The 25,859-nt window shown below is 41.7% G+C and overlaps 1 protein-coding gene across 1 annotated transcript; it reads right to left on the bottom strand.

Moving 5' to 3' along the window:
- Positions 1-5,002: 5,002 nt before the first annotated feature.
- On the bottom strand, positions 5,003-24,266 carry LOC139381836 (ectonucleotide pyrophosphatase/phosphodiesterase family member 7-like). The gene is made up of 6 exons (XM_071125641.1): positions 23,993-24,266; positions 11,832-11,977; positions 11,039-11,671; positions 10,579-10,822; positions 5,208-5,325; positions 5,003-5,063 (listed from the first exon to the last, which is right to left on the bottom strand). Exons 1-6 carry the CDS (start codon positions 24,264-24,266, stop codon positions 5,003-5,005), a joined length of 1,476 nt encoding a protein of 491 aa, XP_070981742.1.
- Positions 24,267-25,859: the final 1,593 nt, after the last annotated feature.

Here is a 25,859-nt window from a genome sequence, read left to right as displayed (position 1 = left end):
CAATAATTTACAGTTGGGATGAGGTTTTGATGTTGGTGTGCTATGCCTTTTTTTCTTCCACACAGTGTTGTTCCAAACAACTCAACTGTAGTTTCATCTGTCCACAGAATATTTTGCCAGTAGCGCTGTGGAACATCAAAATGCACTTTTGCAAACATCAGACATGCAGAAATGTTTTTCTTTTGACAGCAATGGCTTCTTCTGTGTTGTCCTCACATGAACAACATTCTTGTTTAGCATTTTATGTATCGTAGACTCATCAACAGAGATGTTCCAGAGATTTCAGTAAGTCTCTAGCTGACATTCTATGATTCTTCTGCCCTGTGCTCTTTGCAGTCATCTCAGTCAAATTAGAGATACTTTCGTAACCCTTTCCAGCTTCAAGTCAATAACTCTTAAATCGGTGGTCTTCTGAGCGCTCTGTTGTTTGAGGCATGATTCACATCAGGCAATGCTTCTTGTGTTTAGTAAATCCAAATTTTATGAGTGTTTTTTATAGGGCAAGGCAGTTCTAACCAATATCTCCAATCTCGTCTCATTGATTGGACTCCAGGTTATCTGACTCCTGACTCCTGACTCCAATTAGCTTTTGGAGAAGTGACTAGTCGAAGGGTTCACATACTTTTTCCAACCAACACAGTGAATGTTTAAGTTATGTATTCAATATAGACAAGAAAAATACAATAATCTGTGTGTTATTAGTTTAAGCACACTATGTGTGTCTATTGTTGTGACTTAGATGAAGATCAGCTCAAATTTCATGACCAATTTATGCAGAAATCCAGGTAATTCCAAAGGGTTCACATAATTTAATGTACAGTGGCAAGAAAAATTATCTTCATTGGTCCTGCTCCTTTAAGAAAGTGAAATAGAGCCCTAAACACCACTTCCCTTCCCTCCACTATACCACCCAAAACCCAAACCTGTCCAGTCACTCTGACCCTTTCACACAATCTCTCAGCATCTCAAATAAAATTGTATTTGTCACATGCACCGAATACAACAGGTATTTCACCTTATCGTGAAATGCTTACTTACAAGCCATTAACCAACAATGCAGTTTTAAGAAAATAGTGTTAAGAAAATAACCATTGGATAAATTGTTCAGCAGTCTTATGGCTTGGGGGTAGAATCTGTTAAGGAGCCTTTTGGACCTAGACTTGGCATTCCGGTACCACTTGCCATGCGGTAGTAGAGAGAACAGTCTATAACTTGGGTGACTCTAGTCTGACAATTTTTTATATAATCTACGTCATACAGTTCACAAAATATCCACACATGCTCCACCGTTTCCTCCACTAAACACTCATCACACAGACCTGTTTCATGTCTCCCCATCATCCACAAAGTGGCATTCAAACCTGTGTGGCCAAACAGTAGTCTACTACACACAACTTCCTCTCTCTTACATCCCATACTCCCCACCTCTTCCTTTACTGACTGATGCACACAATAAAATTGCCTCCCCTTACCACTAGCATCCCACTCCCTTTGCCAAAGCTCAAGCCTTTTTGCCCGGATCAAGGACTTGACTTCCCTGCGGCCCAGTGGGACCTGAATATCTACCCACTCTCTCATCACAGCACACTAAGCCTTCTCAGTTCTCACTTCTTCTCAGTTGGCCTTCTCATTACCCTCCACACCCACATGGGTGGGAACCCAGCAAAAGCATACCACCACTCCAATTCCATTACAGCACCATCATCCCCACACACAAGTCTCCCCTTTCCAACCTTCCAGTCTTCACACTAATAAACACTGCAGCCGAATCAGAGCAGATCACCACTCAGTGGTTTCACCTCCTCCACTCATCTCAAATCTATAATCATGGCCATTAACTTGGCCGCATACACTGACACATAATCAGTTAAACACTCACTGAAATCTTGTATACAGTGCATTCAGAAAGTATTCAGACCCCTTGACTTTTTCCACATTTTTTTACGTTACAGCCTTATTCTAAAATAGATTCAACCTTTTTATTTTATCAGAAAAGGCAAAAACAGGTTTTTAGAAATGTTTGCACATCTCTTAAAATTAAAAAACAGAAATACCTTATTTACATAAGTATTCAGACCCTTTGCTATGAGGCTCGAAATTGAGCTTGATCATCCCTTGAGATGTTTCTACAACTTGATCGGAGTTCACCTGTGGTAAATTCAATTGATTGGACATGATTTGGAAAGGCACACACCTGTCTTTATAAGGTTGCACAGTTGACAATGCATGTCAGACCAAAAACCAAGGCACGAGGTCAAAGGAATTGTCCGTAGAGCTCCGAGACAGGATTGTGTCAGGGCACAGATCTGGGAAAGGGTACCAAAACATTTCTCCAGCATTGAAGGTCCCCAAAACCCAGTGGCCTCCATCATTCTTAAATGGAAGAAGTTTGGAACCACCAAGACTCCTCCTAGAGCTGGTCAAACTGACTAATCAGGGGAGAAGGGCCTTAGAGCTCCAGAGTTCCTCTGTGGAGATGGGAGAACCTTCCAGATGGACAACCATCTCTGCAGCACTCCACCAATCAGGCCTTTATGGTTGAGTGGCCAGACGGAAGCCACTCCTCAGTAATAAGGCACATGACTGCCCGCTTGGAGTTTGCCAAAAGGCACCTAAAGGATTCTCAGGCCATGAGAAACAAGATTTTCTGGTCTGATGAAGCAAAGATTTAACTATTTAGCCTGAATGCCAAGCGTCACGTCTGGAGGAAACCTGGCACCATCCCTACGGTGAAGCATGGTGGTGGAAGCAACGTGCTGTGGGGATGTTTTTCAGTCGCAGGGACTGGTAGATTAGTCAGGATCGAGGCAAAGATGAACGAAGCAAAATACTGAGAGATTCTTGATGAAAACCTGCTCCAGAGTGAAGGTTCACCTTCCAACAGGACAATGCCCCTAAGCACACAGCCAATAAAATGCAGGAGTGGCTTCAGGACGTCTCTGAATGCCCTTGAGTGGCCCAGACAGAGCTCGGACATGACCTATAAATAGCTGTGCAGCAACGCTCCCCATCCAACCTGACAGAGTTTGAGAGGACATGCGGAAAAGAAATGGGAGAAACTCCACAAATACAGGTGTGCAAAGTTTGTAGCGCCATACCCAAGATGACTTGAGGCTGTAATTGCTGCCAAAGGTGCTTCAACAAAGTACTGAGTGAAGGATCTGAATATTTATGTAAATGTGATATTTAAGTTTATTATTAATACGTTTGGAAAAATATGTATATATACAGTGCCTTACAAAAGTATTCACCCCCCTTGGTGTTTTTCCTATTTTGTTGCATTACAACCTGTAATTTAAATAGATGTTTATTTGGATTTCATCTAATGAACATACACAACATAGTCCAAATTGGTGAAGTGAAAAAAAGAACATGTTTAAAAAATACAAATAAAAAGTTTCTCAAACTAGACACTAATGTACTTGTCCTCTTGCTCAGTTGTGCACCGGGGCCTCCCACTCCTCTTTCCATTCTGGTTAGAGCCAGTTTGCGCTGTTCTATGACGGGAGTAGTACACAGAGTTGTACGAGATCTCCAGTTTCTTGGCAATTTCTCACATGGAATAGCCTTCATTTCTCATAACAAGAATAGACTGACGAGTTTCAGAAGAAAGGTCTTTGTTTCTGGTCATTTTGAGCCTGTAATCGAACCCACAAATGCTGATGCTCCAGATACTCAATTAGTCTAAAGGCGGACAGTTTATTGCTTCTTCAATCAGAACAACAGTTTTCAGCTGTGCCAACATATTTGCAAAAGAGTTTTCTAATGATCAATTAGGCTTTTAAAATTATAAACTTGGATTAGCTAACACAACGTGCCATTGGAACACAGAATTGATGGTTGCTGATAATGGGCCTCTGTACGCCGATGTAGATATTCCCCCCCCCAAAAAAATCTGCCGTTTCCAGCTACAATAGTCATTTACAACATTAACAATGTCTAATCTGTATTTCTGATCAATTTGATGTTATTTTAATGGACAAAAAATAGCTTTTCTTTCAAAAACAAGGACATTTCTTAGTGACCCCAAACTTTTGAACGGTAGTGTTGTTACTGCAGTCAAAACATGCTGGAACTAAGCCAAAGTGGAGTAACTTCAGTTACTGCTGTTTGCCTTGGTTTCTACTTGTATTTTGTAGTTACTGCAAATTTCACATTCCATTTTTTCTGACTGAACAAAATTGAACCAGGACACATTGTCACAAGAATAAAATACAGCCTGATTTCAGTCTTAAATTCATTTTGACCAAAAGGGTAGTTACTGCATTTTGCCTTTGTAGGGGAGATTAGTGTGTAAGCTTGTAGACTTGGGAGGCTATAGGCTTTTTTCTTGGTGGCAATGTGGCCTTTGGAATATTTTTGTATATACAGTACTGTATGTATTTTGGTCACCATTTAGAAATAACAATAATCTGATTGGGCACAGTACAATCAATGGTATACCTTTAACTCTGAAAGTGTAAAACATACTATTTTCAGTGAACAGATGAGTCCACTGTACTGGTGTTAAAATAACACTTTTGAAAGTGTTCAATATTTAAATATGCTGCAGTGTTCCCCATTTAACTCAGTGTTCAAAGGAACTCGATTGTGGTGTTTGCATAGCTCTACTGTATAGCTCCAAGTTAAGGTTGCTATCTTCTGGGTACATGCATCCAACACCTGGTCGTATACACATACCTCTCACATTTATGCACACATAAAAATCAGGTTACAGACCATGTAGGCCTTAGACCCCTAGACATAACGAGTGCAGCATAATCAATAAGCTTGTTATTGGTTTTGAAACATATTGTAGGGTTGAACCGGGTGTGGACATGAAGCCAGGGTTAGAGCTAGGATTAGAGTTCGGGTGTTGGCCTTCCTGATACACTGATACAGATGTATATTGCATTGGTATAAAAACAACATTCTGTTTGGTTAAACTAGGATATTAGCACTCAAATCACACAGAAGCCCAATAACTTGTTAAACAAATGACTTCCCACAAAGGTAATGGTTTTCAAAAGGAGGTTTGTTTATCGGACTCTTTTTCATTGAGATCCTCGTGAGTGACTTCAGATCTGTAACAGAAAGTGAGGGCAAGGTAGTAGTCAGTACTACAGACGTGTGGTAGTCATGTAAAGATGTTGCTGAGACAGATTACAATAGAATAGAATACAATAAAAAGTATTGTCCTCTGAGAAGGACTTTCAAATGTAGCCTACCTCCTGTCCATTTGAGTCCTTTTCAACATGGCATGAGCTGTGGTGACAACAAACACCAGAGCTAATATACCAGCGACCGATGTCAGGCCGATGAAGACTTCCCACTGGATGTCCCTGTCTGGAAAACATTTACAAATGAGTTAGACTATCATAGTGCAGTGTACTGCCAGGAGAAGCAGGACTGAATGCAGTGTGTACTACTGGACACATGTGCGCACGCACGCCTGCCCACACGCACACAAACACAAACTTTAACCTTTTGTAATTTCAGAGTCTTTATGATAAGTTGTGCTATAATCTGTTTGTTGATACATAGCAAATTCTCAGTGTTAAATGAACACTGAAATTGTGAACCTGTATGTATAGACACTAAAAGTTAACACATTCATTGGTGTAAAGCTTTATTTCCTAGAGTGCCTTGCCTTTTGAGAGAATTTTTAGAGTTACCACCCATGATTATATTTGTTAGTGACAGAGACATGGTTCTTGCATTCAACCATTTTCAATCCTGTGGACTTCACCAAGTGAGATCCCAAGAGAATGTTTTCATTCAAATTGTATTATTAAACACAATACATATTTCATAAGGCCTCATTTTGAGGGCCTGTGCTCTAAAACATAGCAATGAATTCTGTAAATGTTGAACTAACACTCTTTGGTGTAAAATAACCCCTGTGTTGGTGTTAACAACCAGAGCTTTAACCAAAACCAAGCCCATTATTATCAGACTTCACAAAATGCTCGATCGCAGGTTGTTTTTATGAATTATCTGTTTCAATGTCTACGTTTTTTCATTTACATCAATCAATCAATCAATCTTATGCTTCTCAAATATAAATGACACACATTTTCTTAACTAATCCAATATGTTACTTTTATTTAATTCACCCTTTACTGAAAATATTGTTCCAGTATATATGCTTTAGGTACTCTCAAATTACAGTTTTCCCAACCCTGGGGTTCATTCTGAATGCGGTTGTGGGTGACAAAAAATTGGATTGGAGGTTGGATATCACCAATATGGCTTGATTTCAATAGGAATTACACATCACTTTGCAAGCCAGCATACTGTGACAGGTTGTGTGAATAACCCAACATGTTGGGTTGTTCAGATGACTAAAACATGGGGTAATTTAATAATTTAACCATTAACTGGGTTTTTAATTGGTTTCCTTCTGGGTTGACCAAGCAGCAGGGTCTTTTTAAAGGTCATGAACGGTCAAAATCATGTTTTTGACATCACCCTAATTGTATTACACCAAAACATGATATTTTCTTACCTAGTGTAAATAAGTATTGCCTTGTAACCAACATTGGAGAAGGTGCGTTTGCGGAGGGGCGTGGTTTATATAGCTAAATAGCTACTCTACTGGTGCCAAAACTTGACTGTGGGGTGTCAACAAATATAACTAAAAGTTTATGCTATTCATCTATGGCACTATTCATTTGTGCCTGGTGTTAGATAGTTAGTGGCTATCTAGGTCTTCAGCCAGCATGGAACAAAAGGGGGGGGTCGTTGAAAAACTCTGAAGTAGTTGTCATGTTAACACATCCCAGAGATAACGTGTAGTGTCGTTTTTTAAGATAAAATCCTTTTTATATTACCAAAAAGTCTGTATAGTTGGCACCATTGATTGGAGTAATCCAGTCATTCAACGTGCAGAGAAAGGAATCCAAAAATCTACCCCTAAACTTTGTTTCAACAAGTCAAAATAAGTTTGTATTAACTCCTAAGACACCTTCAAATGTAATCAAACTATAATATATCTTTCGGAAAGAAGTATGTTCAATAGGAAACCAATTTTAGCAGGTGCGCAACTTCATCATGGCGTGTGAAGACACAGATTTTTCAAGACTGTGTTCTAATACAAAAACTCTTATTTCTTATTCGTTTTTTAAATTTTCATGTACCGAATAAATCGCATGTTGCATTTTATAGCAAGTGTTTCCATGGTATTGCTATGTGCACTCTAGCCAACAGAGCACAGATGGTGGAGATACATAAAAACATCACATTTTCAACTTCAATGATGGTTTTCTCAACAAAAAAAATGCATTATATAGCAAGTGTGCACACTTCTGCATTTGCACATGCACTCTAGATACAGATACATCTGCATGCTGTTGGCTAGAGTGTACATATAGTCTACGTGATAAGATTACTGTGGACAAAAGAGCAAGATACATTTTTCATTTGTCAAACAGCAGCCAAGCATCAATGATCATGTCACCTGAATAAGACCCTCAATATTTATTAGAAAGGAGCATCAAGCTCATCACCTTGCACTTTCACCACCCTGTGAAGTTCATCATAATTTATTTAATCTGTAAACTGCATGCTTCCCCGACAAGTCGTAGTGGACCACACAACATGTCCACACAACATGTCATCGGGTGACTCCAAGTTCACTTTGATATGAGGGTTATTATATCAATATTTGCTCATAACAGGGTTTCTTACATCGTTTCTTGCATATTTAATTTTACAGACACAAAATGTTCCCACCTTGTCAAGCGTGTTTTATTTTGTCCTCATTTGGAAATTTTGCCCGAAAAATGTGCTGTTTCCATCAAGTTTATCACATATGCATAGTCACTCCATTGGCCCGACCAACTAGTGCTCCCGCACATTGGCTAACCGGGATATCTGCACTGTGTCCCGCCACCCACCACCAACCAACCAGTTTACACTACTGCTACTCTCTGTTCATCATATATGCATAGTCACTTTAACCATATCTACACGTACGTACTACCTCAATCAGCCTGACTAAACAGGGTCTGTATGTAGCCTCGATACCTTAATAGCCTCGCCACTGTATAGCCTCACTACTGTTTTTCACTGTTGTTTTTATTTCTTTACTTACCCATTCTTCAACTAATACCTTTTTTGCACTATAGCTTAGAGCCTGTAAGTAAGCATTTCACTGTAAGGTCTACTACACCTGTTGTATTAGGCGCACGTGACAAACACACTTTGATTTGATTTGATGCCTGTCATGACATTTTTTATTTAACATGTACTTTACTTGCATAAAAAGGTTGTACGGAGGGCCTGCGGAGTGGCACAGCGGTCAAAGGCACTGCATTGCAGTGCTAGAGGTGTCACTACAGACCCAGATTTGATCCCAGGCTGTGTCGCAGCCGTCCATGACCGGGAGACCCATGAGGCAGCGTACAATTGACCCAGTATCGTCTGGGTTAGGGGAGGATTTGGCAGGCTGGGATGTCTTTGTTCCATCGCCCTCTGCGACTCCTTGTTGTGGGCCGGGTGCATGCACGTTGGCTATGGGCACCAGTTGTACGATGTTTCCTCTGACACATTGGTGTGGCTGGCTTCTGGGTTAAGCAAGCAGTGCGGCGTGTGTTTCAGAGGACACATGGCTCTCGACCTTTGCCTCTCCTAAGTCCGTACAGGCAGCGATGGGACAAGACTGTAACTACCAATTGGTGAGAAAAAGGTAGGATGGAAACCTGGTTAGTGATGCAATTTAAATGTTGTTGGAGTTGGTTTGTGTATCAAATCAAATCAAATTTTATTTGTCACATACACATGGTTAGCAGATGTTAATGCGAGTGTAGCGAAATGCTTGTGCTTCTAGTTCCGACAATGCAGTAATAACCAATAAGTAATCTAGCTAACAATTCCAAAACTACTACCTTATAGAGACACAAGTGTAAGGGGATAAAGAATATGTACATAAAGATATATGAATGAGTGATGGTACAGAGCGGCATAGGCAAGATACAGTAGATGGTATTGAGTGCAGTATATACATATGAGATGAGTATGTAAACAAAGTGGCATAGTTAAAGTGGCTAGTGATACATGTATTACATAAAGATGCAGTAGATGATATAGAGTACAGTATATACATATACATATGAGATGAATAATGTAGGGTATGTAAACATTATATTAGGTAGCATTGTTTAAAGTGGCTAGTGATATATTTTACATCATTTCCCATCAATTCCCATTATTAAAGTGGCTGGAGTTGAGTCAGTGTGTTGGCAGCAGCCACTCAATGTTAGTGGTGGCTGTTTAACAGTCTGATGGCCTTGAGATAGAAGCTGTTTTTCAGTCTCTCGGTCCCAGCTTTGATGCACCTGTACTGACCTCGCCTTCTGGATGATAGCGGGGTGAACAGGCAGTGGCTCGGGTGGTTGTTGTCCTTGATGATCTTTATGGCCTTCCTGTGACATTGGGTGGTGTAGGTATCCTTTTTTTTCCACCAAATTAGCTTGAGAGGATTTTAGTGCAACACTGCTCACTGCATCCAAGTTTGTTGAGCTATCAGTCAAAGAACTGTCAGTCAAGGTGAGCTCATGAATATAAGTTCCCCGCCCACTCAGTCTGTCTTTTCAAACTTCCTGGTAGTTCGAAGGAAAGCCACGAGATAATTTTTTTATTTATTTAACTTTGAGCATTTCTATCCCCCAAAAATATTATGATATTTTAGCCACTCAAAAGCCTATTTTAGATGGGAATCAAAATGTCTGTTCGGGACCTTAAATTATAACATATTCACTCAGAATCTCACTTGGTAAAGTACATAGGACTAAATTGGATGTATGCAACAAGGATGTCTCTGTCACTAACAAATGCAGTCATGTGGTAACTCTATAATTCTCATGAAAACCAACGCACTCTGGTAAATATGCAAAAAAGCTTTGCATAAAGCAGTGTGCTAATTCAATAGTGTCTATATGGGTCCACACTTTAGTGTTAATTTAACACTGGAGAATTTGCTGTGTAGGACACAATCACATGGCGATCATCCTGTTAGATTACGTTCTCATATCAAGGCATAAAACAAGATATGTATCTGCAACATTTATTATCAGAATGTTATATAGTTTATCAGATACATCTGCACGGGTTCAAGGTTTAGAACTAGCATTGGAAAGATTGTTATCATGGGATAGGCATTTTGGTAGATTTTACTGATGTCCTGATGTATTCAAAATGTGTTTCTCTATAAAGGCAAAGGTTCAACAACGTGAGATAAGGGTCATAAATCCCTGGGTAAACCTGAGCAATGGGGTGTAAGAAAAAGACAGCTTATGATTCTGTCCTTGGTCAAGCTTAAATTCATTTCCTCAACATTTAAGCTTTTTGTTGTTGAATATTGATTACTAACCTGTTAACAGTTGATGACAAATAAAAGCTCACTTTCATGTGATCAAAATATGTTTCTCTATTATGAAGCCAAAAGTACAAAAGACTAATGTAATTCCTTTGGTAAACCTACTTAATGGGGAATAGGAAAAGTTTATAATTCTGTCCAAGCAGAATTCACATTTTGAATATCCTATGTTGTTCTGCACATAAATGTTCTGTCAATAAATTATAAACATAAAGGCTTACTCTCATAGGATCCCTGGTCCTTCTTGGGAACCAGCATCTGGCGAGTGACCTCCAGGGACCCATCGTTGACCTCCGGTTTAATGCCCAGGAGGTGGCACATCAGCGGATACACGTTGACCGTCTCAAAGGGTCCCACAGCCAGGTTCTTCTGGAAGTCAGGCCCCGCAGCTCTGAAGAACGGCTTCATGTCCATCATCTGGTTATCATAACCATGCTCTCCCTTGTTGAACTGGACTGGGAAAAACTGTACAGATGATAATGAAAGAGTGCTTATACGGTTTTAGTGCAGAGATTGCAATGGTTTTTGGTAACAGAACTTCAATGCATGCCATCAAGACAATATGAAGAGAGTTTGTTCTGACCACATGACCTGATCAGGAAAAATTATGCCCGTCTCCTGAGTAGCGTGTATAAAGAACAACAATATAGTACTGTTAGGACACTGTTTCGGCACACTCACGCCATTGATGACATATCCTTGATCAGCGAAGAGAATCAGGGGCAGGAGGCGAGGGTGGTTACTATAGTGAAGCCTACCAGGCATGTCCTCCTTCTTATACACATGCAGGTGAGGGTGGCCCCCTTTCAGGGCCTGGTACACCTTCTCCAGCATTCCCTCTCTGGGAAGAAGCATTCCTGTTGGTCCATAATCCACCAGTTGGAACTTGATATCCCGGAAGTCAAATCCCGGAATCTCGGACAGGATGATCTCGTTGACCAGGCCATTCCGGAGCACAGTGGTCATTCCGTGATCAGCAGTGATAATGATGTTGAGTCGATCAGAGAGGCCGTGATTCCGGGTGGTATCGCGGATGTATCCCACGGTCCGGTCCACTTGTTGGACCATCTCTTGGCGCTCCGGGGATTCTGGTCCATACTTGTGTCCCGTTCCATCTGGTTCACCGAAGTACAAAGACACAAAGTCTAGGTCCTCCTTGGAGAACCACTGACCAATCACCTTGTCGATATTGATCCTCCAGTCCGTCTCATTGTTGTGCTCATAGAAACGAGGTTCCACCTGGCTGACCTTTACTCTCTCACCTTTGTAGGTGGCGGCCGTGCCGGGGAAGTGGAGGGAGCCTGCCTTCAGACCCTGCATGGCAGAGGAAGGGTGAAAATGATTCTAACCTTATTTATAACGGAGCTGTAATACATTACAATTATACAGTAGCTTCAGACCCACCAAGGGACGTAGAAGGAATTAAGAAAGGTATGACAGAGATGATTTGTGTGTTTGTGTGTGTTGCACCCACTTGTCTCTGCGCTGTTATCCAGATGGGCAGACTCCCGTTGTCCCAGTAGGAATCCACAAACTGGGTCATGTAGTACTGTTTCTTCTCCTGGGTCGTAGTGTTGAACCAAATATTGTGGATCACTCCATGGTTTTCTATGTACCGACCTGAGGAACAGAGACAAGCAACAAGCAGGAAGCAGTCCCATGGTTAGAGACCTTATAAGTGGGGCTGTGAATGTGGTGTTGATAGACCTCCATTGTCTTGTTGGCTTATAATAGGCCAATAGGACCATGGACACTCATTCATCTCTTCTGGAGCCGAATGGGTTGCAGAATGGTGTCTGTCTCAAAGTTAATTACAGCCTAATAGTAATCAGACTCTGGCGTTTGTTATATCATAATGTCTTAAAAACAGAATCTTAACTTGCTTTAGCGATATTTTACACTGGGTATAAAAAACATTAGGAACATCTTCCTAATATTGAGCTCCACCCCTTTTGCCCTCAGAACAGCCTAAATTCTTTGGGGCATGGACTCTACAAGGTGTCGAAAGCGTTCCACAGGGACGCTGGCCAATATTCCCTAAAATGTGTTTTTGGCACAAAGAACATTTCAGGTATGCTGAGCTCAAACTTGAAAATTAATAACATTTTCTGCAACTTCCGGCCCTTTTTACTGTGAACACTGAGGCTACCCCCTTTAAGTTACAAGTAGGCTACTGTGGCTATTTGATCATAATGTAGGCCTCCCAGAGTGGCCTACCATAAAAAACAATGGAGAAAAACGCATCACATAACATTTTAACATGGAAATATCTGTTCTATCATTCAGCCTACAGTAGCAGCCCATGTCTGGTGTTCAACACTAACATTCCATGACACTTTTGAAGAAAAAAAAACTGCAGGGATTGAAATTAACCTGTTAATCCACTTGTCCTTCAGTCAAGGAGGTGACTGAAAATGTTGTGTCTGATGCAAGAAACCACTGTACAAAATAGAATTCATTGTTATTCCCATACCATTATTACAGAAAATCAGACAAATTATGTTCTGCCTATTGGCTACTTAGCTTATTCAAGACTGCCTTAAAATAAAACAAATTCCCCTTTAAGACATAAAAAAGCTCTTTATCTGACTTGCTTTTCAAAGACGGTCCACATTTTGTGCTCTTGTTTGAAGCAACCACTCCCCAATTGTTGACTAGAAATGATCTATAACTGAGCTAATAACTCACTAGCTAGCAAAGAATATGAACAAATGTGCACACATGGTTACATGGAGCTCTCACTTTGATCTCAAAACAAGCGCATCTACTTGTGACAGCTCATACTGTAGCCTAAACACAGTCCAGTTCAAAGTGAATGGCACAGATCCATATATGGCAATGACTATCTGCAAATAGGCTGACTGCAGCTCTGATTTGTTATGGCGCACTGGTCTGTGTAGAGTACTGGTCTGTGTAGAATACTAGCCTGAGTTGTGCTTGACAATGCAATAGAATCCTATTCCAATTTAGAGTACAAGCATGAGTCATGCCTTTCAATGCAATAGGATCCTACTCCAATGCGCTCTGCCTACAAGAAAATCTCATGCACAGTTAGTTTTGTATACAAAATCGTTTGTTTTGTTTCGGTATATTACATCGGAAGTGGCTAATATTGCATTGATTTGATCACAATTCCAACAGTAGAGCGAAACGTTGACAGTGTTGACTAAAGGGGAAAACTGTAGAAAGTTGAGTGAATTTCAATCTCGTGCACAGGCTCATATTTCTTCTGCACAGTATTCAGAGGAGAGTTGTGTCAAGTTGGCTGGATGTCTTTAACCTGTCTCCTCCCCTTCAGCTACACTGATTGAAGTGGATTTAACAGGTGATATCAATAAGGGATCATAACTTCCACCAGGTCAGTCTATGTCATGGAAAGAGCAGGTGTACTTAATGTTTTGTACACTCAGTATAGATAGCAATTTGTTTGTGGGTAGAGACGGAAGAAAACAGTTCACAGGCACATCACCACAAGGCCTATTTGACCTGAATAAGAAGCCATTCAGCAATTAGTTTGCCTTAGAAAATAATTGTGTGTTTATGTTTAGGTGATTTGGGTAGACTTTGCTCTAGGCCTATCAGGCTACTGGCTTAATTGGGCTATAGACAATGCTTCCCTGTGTTTTAATTCAGGGCTGCCACCTGTAGTAGAACAATCCATGAGTCAAACATCTGTTAAGACTTGTTGCTAGACTATTTTAGACCAAAATATGTTTATCAGGGAGTTACTTTTGGACTTCTATGTTGATCAAATGTTGTAGACAGTGGTTACAAGCAATTGTAAAGCCCATGTTTTAATATACTCTTCGGGGTCATTTCAATCAAACGATTCTGTTACAAAACGTTTCTTAAACGGAAGCAAACAGAATGAAACGTGGAGGTGACCTACCTGAATTTGTCCAATAGGAAACTCTATTTTTGCTCTGTTTGCTTCCATTATGGTTCTTAAATGGTAAACGGTTTACGTAAGGAATACACCCCAGGGTTGTGAAGAAGTTGCTTGCGGTTCTCAATGATGCACGTGCATGCTCCATGTAGAAGCGTTGTATTTCGTCCTGTCGGCACATCTTAAAAATGAAACATTGTTTCCAATTTTGATAGTAGACTTTTGATGGTAGCTAAACTGTTATGCCAACATTGTTCTCCTTATTTTCTCAAATTACAGATAAAATACTTTTTACGAATGAATGGAAAAAAGATATTTGTATTTAAGGCCTGGTGTGCCTTTGTTTTTTTTAAGAAGGTAAAAGCATCGGTGGACTATAATGTCTCTGTGCATTGTATCTGTGGTATTCAGTTTAGATTTGTTTTTAATTTCAGAACGGTTTCCATCAAACGCTCGTACACTCTGCCTTCTTTTCAGATTGCATAAATCTTTCAGCTTTTAATAAGGATTTGATGCCTGGCTTCCTACACGTGTTGAAAGTAAATTTCATAGCAGAGAATTGTATGATACCGGGTGGCCTTTCCATTTGGGTAACTTGAAGGTGCAGCACTTACGTTGTGAGGAAAATGGAATGAGTGGTCAAAGAGTTTTTGTGTTTGTTAAAAGCAGAGACAACTTCATGCAATGTGGTTTGAAAATGTGTGGTAGGTGGCGAATTATATCTAATTGTAGGCTATTCATAAAGTTAGCTTTTGTGTGCGGCACTGGAAACAGGATACATACACTCTTTACAAGCAATACAGGACAGCATGTCAATATTTGTTGTTATGTGATTAGGGTGAAGTTGGTTATGTAAATTAGCGGTATTTGTGTAACAGCAAGTATCCTACCGGTATGTGTACATTGTACATGTGTGTAGCAATAGCCAGGGTTGGGTAGGTTACTTTCAAAATGTAATCCGTTACAGTTACTAGTTAGTTACCTGTCCAAAATTGTAATCAGTCATGTAACTTTTGAATTATTAATATTTTTTATTTTACCTTTATTTAACAAGGCAAGTCAGTTAAGAACAAATTCTTATTAACAATGACGGCCTATCAAAAGGCCTCCTGCGGGGCCATTAAAAATTAAAAATAAAATAAAAATATAGGACAAAACACACATCATGACAAGAGAGACACCACACAACTACATAAAGAGAGACCTGAGATGACAACATAGCATGACAGCAACACATGAAAACACAGCATGGTAGCAACACAACATGACAACAACATGGTAGCAACACAACATGGCAGCAGAACAACATGGTAGCAGCACAAAACATGGCACAAACATTATTGGGCACAGACAACAGCACAAAGGGCAAGAAGGTAGAGACAACAATACATCAGTCGAAGCAGCTACAACTATCCATGATTGTGTCCATGATTGAGTCTTTGAATGAAAAGATGGCGATAAAACGGTGCAGTTTGGGTGTTTTTTGTAGCTAGTTCAAGTCCCTAGCAGCAGCGAACTGAAAAGAGGAGCGACCAAGGGATGATATGCTTTGGGGATCTTTATCAGAATGTGACTGGCAGAATGGGTGTTGTATGTGGAGGATGAGGGCTGCAGTTGGTATGTCAGATAGGGGGGAGTGAGGCCTAAAAGGGTTTTATAAATAAGCATCAACCTCTCGAAAGCACCCTTACCTGCCTTTCTATAAATTACTTCTCCGTAATCTAGCATGGGTAGTGTCGTGTATTTGGCATCATTAAAGGTGAAGACTGTTATTTTATCAAATCAATTCTCTGTAATTATTGTTACGTGATTAAGCTAATCATGTAAATTTAATTAACTAGGAAGTCAGGGCACCACGATGCCCTCAATCTCACACAAAATATCAAGGAAACCACCAGGTACAACCCAAAATCCGTAAACATGGGCACCCTCATAGATATTATCATGACCAACCTGCCCTCCAAATACACCACTGCTGTTTTCAATCAGGATCTCAGCCATCACTGCCTCATTGCCTGCATCCGCTATGGGTCCGCGGTCAAACGACCTCCACTCATCACTGTCAAACACTCCCTAAAACACTTCTACGAGCAGGCCTTTCTAATCGACCTGGCCCGGGTATCCTGGATGGATATTGACCTCATCCCGTCAGTCGAGGATGCCTGATCGTTCTTTAAAAGTAATTTCCTCACCATCATAAATAAGCATGCCCCTTTCAAAAAATGTAGAACTAAGAACAGATATAGCCCTTGGTTCACTCCAGACCTGACTGCCCTTGACCAGCACAAAAACATCCTGTGGCGGACTGCAATAGCATCGAATAGTCCCCGCGATAAGCAACTGTTCAGGGAAGTCAGGAACCAATACACGCAGTCCGTCAGGAACCAATACACGCAGTCCGTCAGGAAAGCAAAGCTTTCTCAAACAGAAATTTGCATCCTGTAGCTCTGACTCCAAAAAGTTTTGGGACACTGAAAAGTCCATGGAGCACAAGAGAGCACTTCCTCCCAGCTGCAAATTATCTGCCGCAATTGTTGCAACCCCTATTACTAGCCTGTTCAACCTCTCTTTCATAATGTCCAAGATCCCTAAAGATTGGAAAGCTGCCGCGGTCATCTCCCTCTTCAAAGGGGGTGACACTCTAGACCCAAACTGTTATAGACCTATATCCATCCTGCCTTGCCTTTCTAAAGTCTTCGAAAGCCAAGTCAATGAAAGAATCACTGACCATTTCGAATCCCACCGTACCTTCTCCGCTGTGCAATCAGGTTTCCGAGCTGGTCATGGGTGCACCTCAGCCACGCTTGAGGTACTAAACGATATCATAACCGCCATCGATAAAAGACAGTACTGTGCAGTCGTCTTCATTGACCATGCCAAGGCTTTCGACTCTGTCAATCACCACATTCTTATTGGCAGACTCAATAGCCTTGGTTCCTCAAGTGACTGCCTCGCCTGGTTCAGTAACTACTTCGCAGACAGTTCAGTGTGTCAAATTGGAGGGCCTGTTGTCCGGACCTCTGGCATACTCTATGGGGGTGCCACAGGGTTCAATTCTGGGGCCGACTCTTTTCTCTGTATATATCAACGATGTCGCTCTTGCTGCGGGTGATTCCCTGATCCACCTCTACGCAGACGACACCATTCTGTATACAGTACATCTGGCCCTTCTTGGACACTGTGTTAACTAACCTCCAAACGAGCTTCAATGCCATACAACACTCCTTCCGTGGCCTCCAACTGCTCTTAAACTCTAGTAAAACCAAATGCATGCTTTTCAACTGTTTGCTGCCCGCACCTGCCCGCCCGACCAGCATCACTACTCTGGACGGTTCTGACCCAGAATATGTGGACAACTACAAATACCTAGGTCTCTGGCTAGACTGTAAACTCTCCTTCCAGACTAATATCAAACATATCCAATCCAAAATCAAATCTAGAATCGGCTTTCTATTTCGCAACAAAGCCTCCTTCACTCACGCCGCCAAACTTACCCTAGTAAAACTGACTATCCTACCAAAATCAAATCAAAAATCAAATCAAATGTATTACTCAGCAAACTGGATGCAGTCTATCACAGTGCCATGCGTTTTGTCACCAAAGCCCCTTATAGCACCCACCACTGCGACCTGTATGCTCTAGTCGGCTGGCCCTCGCTACATATTCGTCACCAGACCCACTGGCTCCAGGTCATCTATAAGTCTATGCTAGGTAAAGCTCCGCCTTACCTCAACTCACTGGTCACGATAACAACACCCACCCGTAGCACACGCTCCAGCAGGTATATCTCACTGGTCATCCACAAAACCAGCACGTCCTTTGGCCGTCTTTCCTTCCAGTTCTCTGCTGCCAGTGACTGGAACGAATTTCAAAAATCGCTGAAGCTGGAGACTTACATTTCCCTCACTAACTTTAAACATGAGCTATCTGAGCAGCTGACCGATTATTGCAGCTGTACATAGTCCATCTGTAAATAGCTCACCCATTCTACCTACCTCATCCCCATATTGTTTTTATTTACTTTTCTGCTCTTTTGCACACCAGTATCACTACTTGCACATCATCATCTGCTCATCTATCAATCCAGTGTTAACCTGCTAAATTGTAATTACTTCGCTACTATGGCCTGTTTATTGCCTTACCTCCTCACGCCATTTGCACACACTGTATATAGACGTTCTTTTTTTCTATTGTGTTATCGACTGTACGCTTGTTTATTCCATGTGTAACTCTGTGTTGTTGTTTGTCGCACTGATTTGCTTTATCTTGGCCAGGTCGCAGTTGTAAATGAGAACCTGTTCTCAACTAGCTTACCTGGTTAAATGAAGGTGAAATGTAAAAAAATAAAAGGGCAGGACATGAGACGGGAGTAGAAATTAACGTCGGCATGTTTAATGCGTTTCACAGGAAGAAAATTCCAAGCATTTCAACGTAGGTAAGCATGGGGGGTTACAGGTGCCCTAAAGGGACTAAACTAGAATATTAATACACAATGTATTGCTCCCCATTTACTTTTGATGACTCATAAGGAAAAAGTAAATATTCACTGTTTAGCCTATTGTTTTCTTTTTGACAGTTCTCTTAATATAAATAAATGAACTTTTCAGAATAACCTTTTCTAAACTAGGGAAAGAGGGTTCCCAGACTTAAGTCTTAGTCTGAACTAAATAGTCAACCTGTCAGGGGTAATGGGTACGTAATACAGGTGAGTCTACAGTCACATTGTCTCTGAGGCTGAGTGGTTATGGTGTATGCCCAGACTGAGGTGCAACAGTACCCTGAGTAGGCACTCTGGCTGGTTCAGGTGAGTCTGGAGCACGTTCCACATTTGTAGGTTGCTGCAGTGGATGTTCAGGTGATGGTTCATAGTCATGGTAGGTCTCCAGTAGCTGATCTTGGTTTTTCACTTGACAGGAGTCGTCTCTGAGGTTGGTTCCTGGCAACAGTTGATCCACATATCTCCTCCAGATTATGTTTTCCAGTGTGTGAACTATGTCGGACACAGGCCCTGTGTGTGCAACCACTGTGGCTGGTATCCACTTTGGACATTTGCAGTAGTTCCGAGCAAGAACTCTCTCTCCAGCTATAAAGCTTCTGTCTTTTGCTTTGCTGTCTCTCCACCTATGCTCCCTGTTGTGTCTGTACAACCTGTTTAGTCTTTGGAGGTCTCAGGAGGTCGAGTCACGTGCGAAGCTGTCTTTTCATCATGGCTGACGCGGGTGCCACTTTGGTTGTAGCGTGGGGAGTGTTTCTGTAGGTTAACAGGAAGGTGTTTAGACGCCTATTGAGGGAGCCGTTCTCTTGTGATGATTTTAAAGTTTGCTTCATTGTTTGGACAAACCTTTCAGCGAGGCCGTTCATTGCAGGGTGAATCGGTGCTGACTTGATGTGCTGAATTTCATTTGCTTCTATGAATGACAGAAACTCTTCAGACACCAGTTGGGGGCCATTATCGCTAACTAGTTGCATTGGCAAGCCGAAGCGACTGAAGATTGACCGTAGCTCTTCGATGGTTCTCTCCGCTGAGGTTCTCTTCATCACTGTGACCTCAGGCAATTTGCTGTGTGCGTCAACCACAACTAAGAACATACGATTCTCCAGTGGGCCTGCATAGTCTATGTGGACTCGCTGCCAAGGCTCCTCTGGGAAGTCCCACGGGTGTAGTGGTGCTAGCTGTGGCATGTTCCTCATCTTTTGACATGCAGAGCATGACTTGACCTTGTCTTCGATTGCTGCGTCCAAACCTGGCCACCAAAAGTAGCTGCATGCAATCTCCTTCATTCGCACCATGCCACAGTGCCCTGAATGGAGTTCTTCAAGCACCTGCCTTCTCAGTGGCGGCGGTATGATGACTCGACAACCCCATAGCAAGCATCCAAACTGAACTGTGAGCTCGTTTCTCCTCACTAGGTAAGGTTGTAGGCTGTCCGACAGCTTATTTTCCACGAGTGACAATGTCCACGACCTCAGACATCACTAGATCAGTGTGGGTGAACTTTTTTACTTGGTCAGATGTAACTGGGGCATTCGTCACTTCCTTGAAGTAGAAGATTTCAGCCTAGGAGTGCTCAGTGTGTGCGACAGGTAAGGAAAGCCTTGAGAGGCTGTCTGCATTGCAGTGCTGCTCAGACCTTCTGTACTTGATTGCATACTGGTGAGCAGATAACAATAATGCCCATCGCTGCATGCGGCTGGCTGCAAACAACGGAATGCTGGTGTGGGGACCAAAGATGGAGGTGAGGGGTCTATGGTCCGTCAGCAGTGTGAATCGTCAGCCAAACAGAAACTGATGAAATGTCTTAACTAAAAACACAATGGCAAGTGCTTCACGCTCTATCTGTGCATAATTGCTCTCGGCTTTACTTAAGGTCCGTGATGCAAAAGCAATTGGCCTTTCTTCACCCGATGGCATGATTTGTGAGACAACCGCACCAACGCCATAAGGCGATGCATCACATGCCAACTGTAATGGAAAGTTGGGGTTGAAGTGGGTTAAGGCCTCTGACTGAGCTAAGGCTGTTTTCACTTGAAGGCCTCCTCACATCTGTCTGTCCACTTCCACTGTTTGGTTTTGTTCAAAAGTTAATGCAGTGGCTTTAACATGTTAGCTAGGTTTGGCACAAACTTTGCGTAGTATGTCAGTAGTCCTAAGAATGATCTCAGCTGACTCACGTTCTGTGGAGATGTAGTTTCCGCAACGGCCTTCACCTTCGATGGCACCTTGTGGAGCCCCGAACTGTCGATGATGTGGCCCAGGTACTCAACAAAGGGCCGGAAAAACTTGCATTTGTCCTTCCGGACCCTCAGACCGTACTCTTTCAATCTCTGTAGTGTAGCGTTCAGGTTTCTCATGTGCTCTTACGAGTCTTTGCCGGTGATGAGTAGATCATCGAGGTAACAATGGACCACAGTAAGCCCGCTCAGTATCTGGTCCATAGCTCTCTGAAACAAGGCCGGAGCTGAGGTGATTCCTGACTTATGTCAGGCCTATCTTACTGAATTGATGTCCTCCAGCTAAACCAGAAAAGAGGTTGTGAATGAGGGGTAGTGGATATTTTTCACTAACATTCACTGGATCCAATACCCCATTCTCAACTAGTCAGTTTAGCTCAATTTCAACTTTTGGTTTTATGGCATATGGGACAGGTCTAGCTTTGAAGCATTTTGGCTTGCTGTCTGGTTTCACGGTCAGTTTAACTGTTATGTCCTTCATACTGCCAAGTTCTCCTTTGAACACATCCGCGTGTTTCCTCAATATCCTTTGTAGGTTTGTGTCCTCTTTTGCAACCATGTGAATTTCCTGCCAGTTTAGTTTGATATTTTCCAGCCATGTGCGTCCTAGCAATGCTGGATGGTTGCCTTTCACAATGTAGCTTTACCTTCTGTTTGTTGAGCTCCACAATCACGCTTCCTCTCACTGGAACAATCTCACCGGTGTATGTTTTCAGTGTCATCTTTGTGGGCTGTGGTGTGAGGTGATGTAGTTTCTTCTTGTATACAGCCTCAGACAGCAAAGATATGGCTACTCCAGTGTCCACTTGCATCCGTACTGCGTTTCCATCCAGTAGCGATGTCACCCAGTACCCATATCCATTGTCTGAAATTGACATAACATGCAAAGATTCTTCCCCTTCAGACAGGGTATCACTTTGTTCATCCTCTGTGTGCTCCATTTTATGCACTTTCTTTTTGTACTCCCTGAAGTTGCTTTTCCTTTTTTCAGTACTTTTCTTTGATTGTCTCTTTTTGTTTTTACATGCACGTTCGATTTGACCCTTTTTTCCACAACTTCTGCAGTCTAAGTCTTTGCACCAACACTCTTCTGCTTGGTGACCTGGTTTCCCACAGCGATAGCATGGCTTGCCACCTCCTGCCTTGTTTTTTAACTCGGTAGACACCTTGTGCACTTGGGTCGATGCACTTAGCTGTTGTGCGTCTCTGGAATGTTAAGTTACTCTCAGTCAAAAGGCGTTTCTGAATTGCCTCGCTGCTCATGCCACACACTAACCGATCAAGTATAGTGTCACTCATCGTTCGCCCAAATTCAGTGTTCAGATAACTGTTTCAATACAGCCACAAACTGAGAGATTGATTCCCCCTCCTCTTGATTTATTTTATGAAACCTGAATCTCTGCGATTATCAGTGGTTTGGAGAATAATGTCCTTTTAAGGTAGCCACAATTTCATTATATGATTTATCACCAGGTTTTTCAGGTGTTACTAGGCTGCGCAGTAGATTGATGTTTTTCCTCCCAAAACAGTCAAAACTGTTGGCACAACGACTTCTGCTTTAATTCCATTTGCCAACACAAAGTACTCAAAACGTTCTGTGCAAGAACTCCATTGTTCCACAGATTCAACAAATGTTCCTATATTTCCAACCAATGCAGACATTTTAGGTTTATTTTTCTGTCTTACACTTTTCAGACGGTCCCTTACTCCCAGACCCTTGTTTTAGTCTTTTAACTCACGATGACTTCACTTTCTCCCTCAGCGAAACTCTTCCTATCCCTCGAGGCTCTCGTTGCTGTGACATCAAAAGCGAACTAGCTTCACTTGACTGGCTAGCTCCATGTTTTGTTTGCGTCTTTCTACAGCAGAAAAAATTACGAATTTAACTCAGACTTTCTGCCGAAGATAATGAGCACAAATGTGAGAACGTTTCTTCCTCGTCGCCAGTTTTGTTGTATAGCACACTGTATTACTTTTACAACTAAAATAAGGACAGGACATGAGACGGGAGTAGAAATGAACGTCGACATTGTTTAATGCGTTCCACATGAAGAACATTCCAAGCATTTCAATGTAGGTAAGCAAGGTGCCCTAAAGGGACACAAGTACTACATATAATGAATGATATGATAAAATTAGATCTTTACATCTGTCATTTTTAAGTCCAAAAATCGATGTACAGTGGCAACTACAGATTGCCCCTTTAACTCTATCAAACGTGTGCGAGTTTGAGCATGTGTACATTAGGCCTATGGATTTTTTTTAAAATCAGCATGAATTAGATTGAGCAATAAAAGCCTGATTTCTAATCCATAGGCTGGGAACCGCACTATGCAGCTGTTTCAAGAGCGCATTTTTCACTCGCTGTCCACTGGTTTCAAAAACAATGATTGATAGGCAGCTTAAACTTCTTGATTTCAACCATTATTGGATTCAAATACACATTTAGATTTCTGAAGTCATCCACAACAACCACAATCCGTATGGCGCAAATAGCTAAATGAGAGAGCAGCAGTGTGACTCACGTCAATGCGCTATATAGATATCCGTATCGCTGTAAACTACACCATTGCTCTCATCCTTACCTACAAGCGTTTATTGAAATTGGATAATATTTGGATTACGACAGCAGTCGCACCATTGGAAGACATAGTTTGGACTGTACAGCAGCCTACAAAAGCCTATTCCTGCTCTTTTCCCGCAATCCATCAAACACATTTGGTGGCTCATCATAGCGGTCTCTGACTTGTGGGCAGACATGCTCAGGTGGAACTAATTTAAATTTGCGCCTTTTTTCAATGCTGATTTGAATGTTATTGACAAAATAGAGAAGTCTCAAATATTTTTTTCGTGAACATCCTTTCTGTATTAAAAGTCATCCTTGATGTAATCATCTAGTTAAAAAAATATATCTGTAATCGGATTACAATATTTTAGCTGGTAATGTAACGGATTACAGTTGCCGTTTTTTTTGTAAACATGTAATTCATTACTCCCCAACCCTGGTAATAGTTTACCTGTGAGCAGGGTGAAGTGTGTGGGGCTGGTGATGGTGAGGTAGGGGGGTGTGACGTAGGCAGCCCTGACGCCTTCCCGGCCCATCGCGTCCAAGTGAGGGGTGTCCACGTCCCTGTCATAGTCCCAACGGAACCCATCGAATGAGATGAGCAGCAGCTTGTTGTTTCTGGAGCTCCTGTGGGGAGAATCCACTCCAGGGAAGGAGCCTTGGTGTGGGGCAGCCAGAGATGGAGAGAGGGCCAGTAGGCTGAGGAGACATAGTCTTAGCAGCATGTCTTGTGCTTCACGGTCACCTCGGGATCACAGTCAATGGTGATATGTCCCACAATAACCCACAATATGTCCAAAACACTTTGTAGTCACACCAGAGTCCAAGCAAAACTACTCTGAGCACCACCACTACTGACTGACAGACTCTGTCCTGTAGCTTCCTACCCTTCAACTGACTGTGTTCAATCACACTCTGATACACTTCATACCTACCGAGATAAAGAGCGAACACCGTCACTGCATGCTGTGAGAGATAAGATATTATTTTATCTCTCTCACCCTATCGCTATCAGAGCATAAATCCACCTTTTTAAGGTTTATTATACAGGTCCTGTTCTACAACCTCCTGTCTGATCTTCTCATCACCACTATTACAGTTATATGGTTCATCTAAATTGATCTGAGGTTGTGTGTGTGCTTATATTTTTGAATAGTTGTGTTTTAGTTTAATCATTATAGCCTTCTCTTATGTATGAATTATTTTTATGACCAAAAGTAGGAAACCCTTTTTTAACCTCTATTCCCCACCAGGTGGAGACAGTACTTCATTGATGATACATGGGATGCTGTTGAACTCTGCAGTCTGTCAGCTGTAACTGGAACTCACTGCTGGAGTTTCTGTGGTGCATTTAGTAGTCGCATTTAGTAGTTGCAGACCGCAGCAAAACATTTTGCAACGGAAACCGTTAACTCCTAATGGAAAACATTTTGCAACGAAAACTAGAGTTTTTATTGGACAAATTCAGCTAGGTTTCTCCCCGTTTTGTTCTGTTTGCTTCCATTTGTTTATGTTTGGTTCTGTTTGGTTCCTAGTGAATACACCCCAGGTAATCCCCACCTCCTCCCAGATATCCTCAACTCCTTCCAGCTATTTTTCTCCGTCTTTGAGCTCATCCGTCTATTCTATATCTCCCTCTCTCTCTTCCTCTCATTCCCTCCCTCTCTTTCTGGTCATGCTTGACTTGGCAAATGTATGACATTATCATATATTACTATATAGAAATGTAATGTATGTATGACATTTTATGTAATGTATGTACCCCTGGAGAGAGAAAGAGAATAAGTTAAGTATGATTTCAATTATAATTGTATTATTTAAATCGGTTATAACCGGCGTATAAGTGGAAACCAGTTCATTTCAGGATTTAAAAGTTGAGCTGTTTGACATTTATGGGTTTGCTGTGTCAACTGTCTATTCAATGGCGTGTGTGTGTGTGTGTGTGTGTGTGTGTGTGTGTGTGTGTGTGTGTGTGTGTGTGTGTGTGTGTGTGTGTGTGTGTGTGTGTATACATGTGATACAGGTTGGAAGGGATTGGCTAAATCCTTTTGGTAAGCTATCTTTATTAAATTGTCAAATGGGAGAAAGTTGATACAAGTTATTTTCCTAAAATTAAGGTAGGTTGTTTTAATGTGTTTTACTCATCATCAACTAACTGTAACCTGGTTGCTTTAGAGCTATGCTGGAAAACAGATATACATATTCTGTGTTTCCATATCTGTGAAAGAGAGGGGACAAATGAAGGAGAGGAGACAAATGAAAGAGAAGAGACGTGAAAAATTTCCAGCACACACATGCAACAGTAGGTGTGAAGGGTC

The sequence above is a fragment of the Oncorhynchus clarkii genome, chromosome 23 (genome assembly GCF_045791955.1).
Source record: "Oncorhynchus clarkii lewisi isolate Uvic-CL-2024 chromosome 23, UVic_Ocla_1.0, whole genome shotgun sequence".
NCBI lineage: Eukaryota > Metazoa > Chordata > Actinopteri > Salmoniformes > Salmonidae > Oncorhynchus > Oncorhynchus clarkii.
The sequence above is the reverse complement of the archived record's forward strand: the minus strand, read 5'-3'. Positions and strand labels throughout refer to the sequence as shown.

Coding starts and splice junctions, on each gene's coding strand:
- LOC139381836 (XM_071125641.1), bottom strand. CDS start 24,266: ATGCTGCTAAGACTATGTCTCCTCAGCCTACTGGCCCTCTCTCCATCT. Junction 11,672..11,831: donor GGATAACAGCGCAGAGACAA/GTGGGTGCAACA, acceptor TCTGCCATGCAG/GGTCTGAAGGCAGGCTCCCT. Junction 5,064..5,207: donor AGGACTCAAATGGACAGGAG/GTAGGCTACATT, acceptor TTTCTGTTACAG/ATCTGAAGTCACTCACGAGG.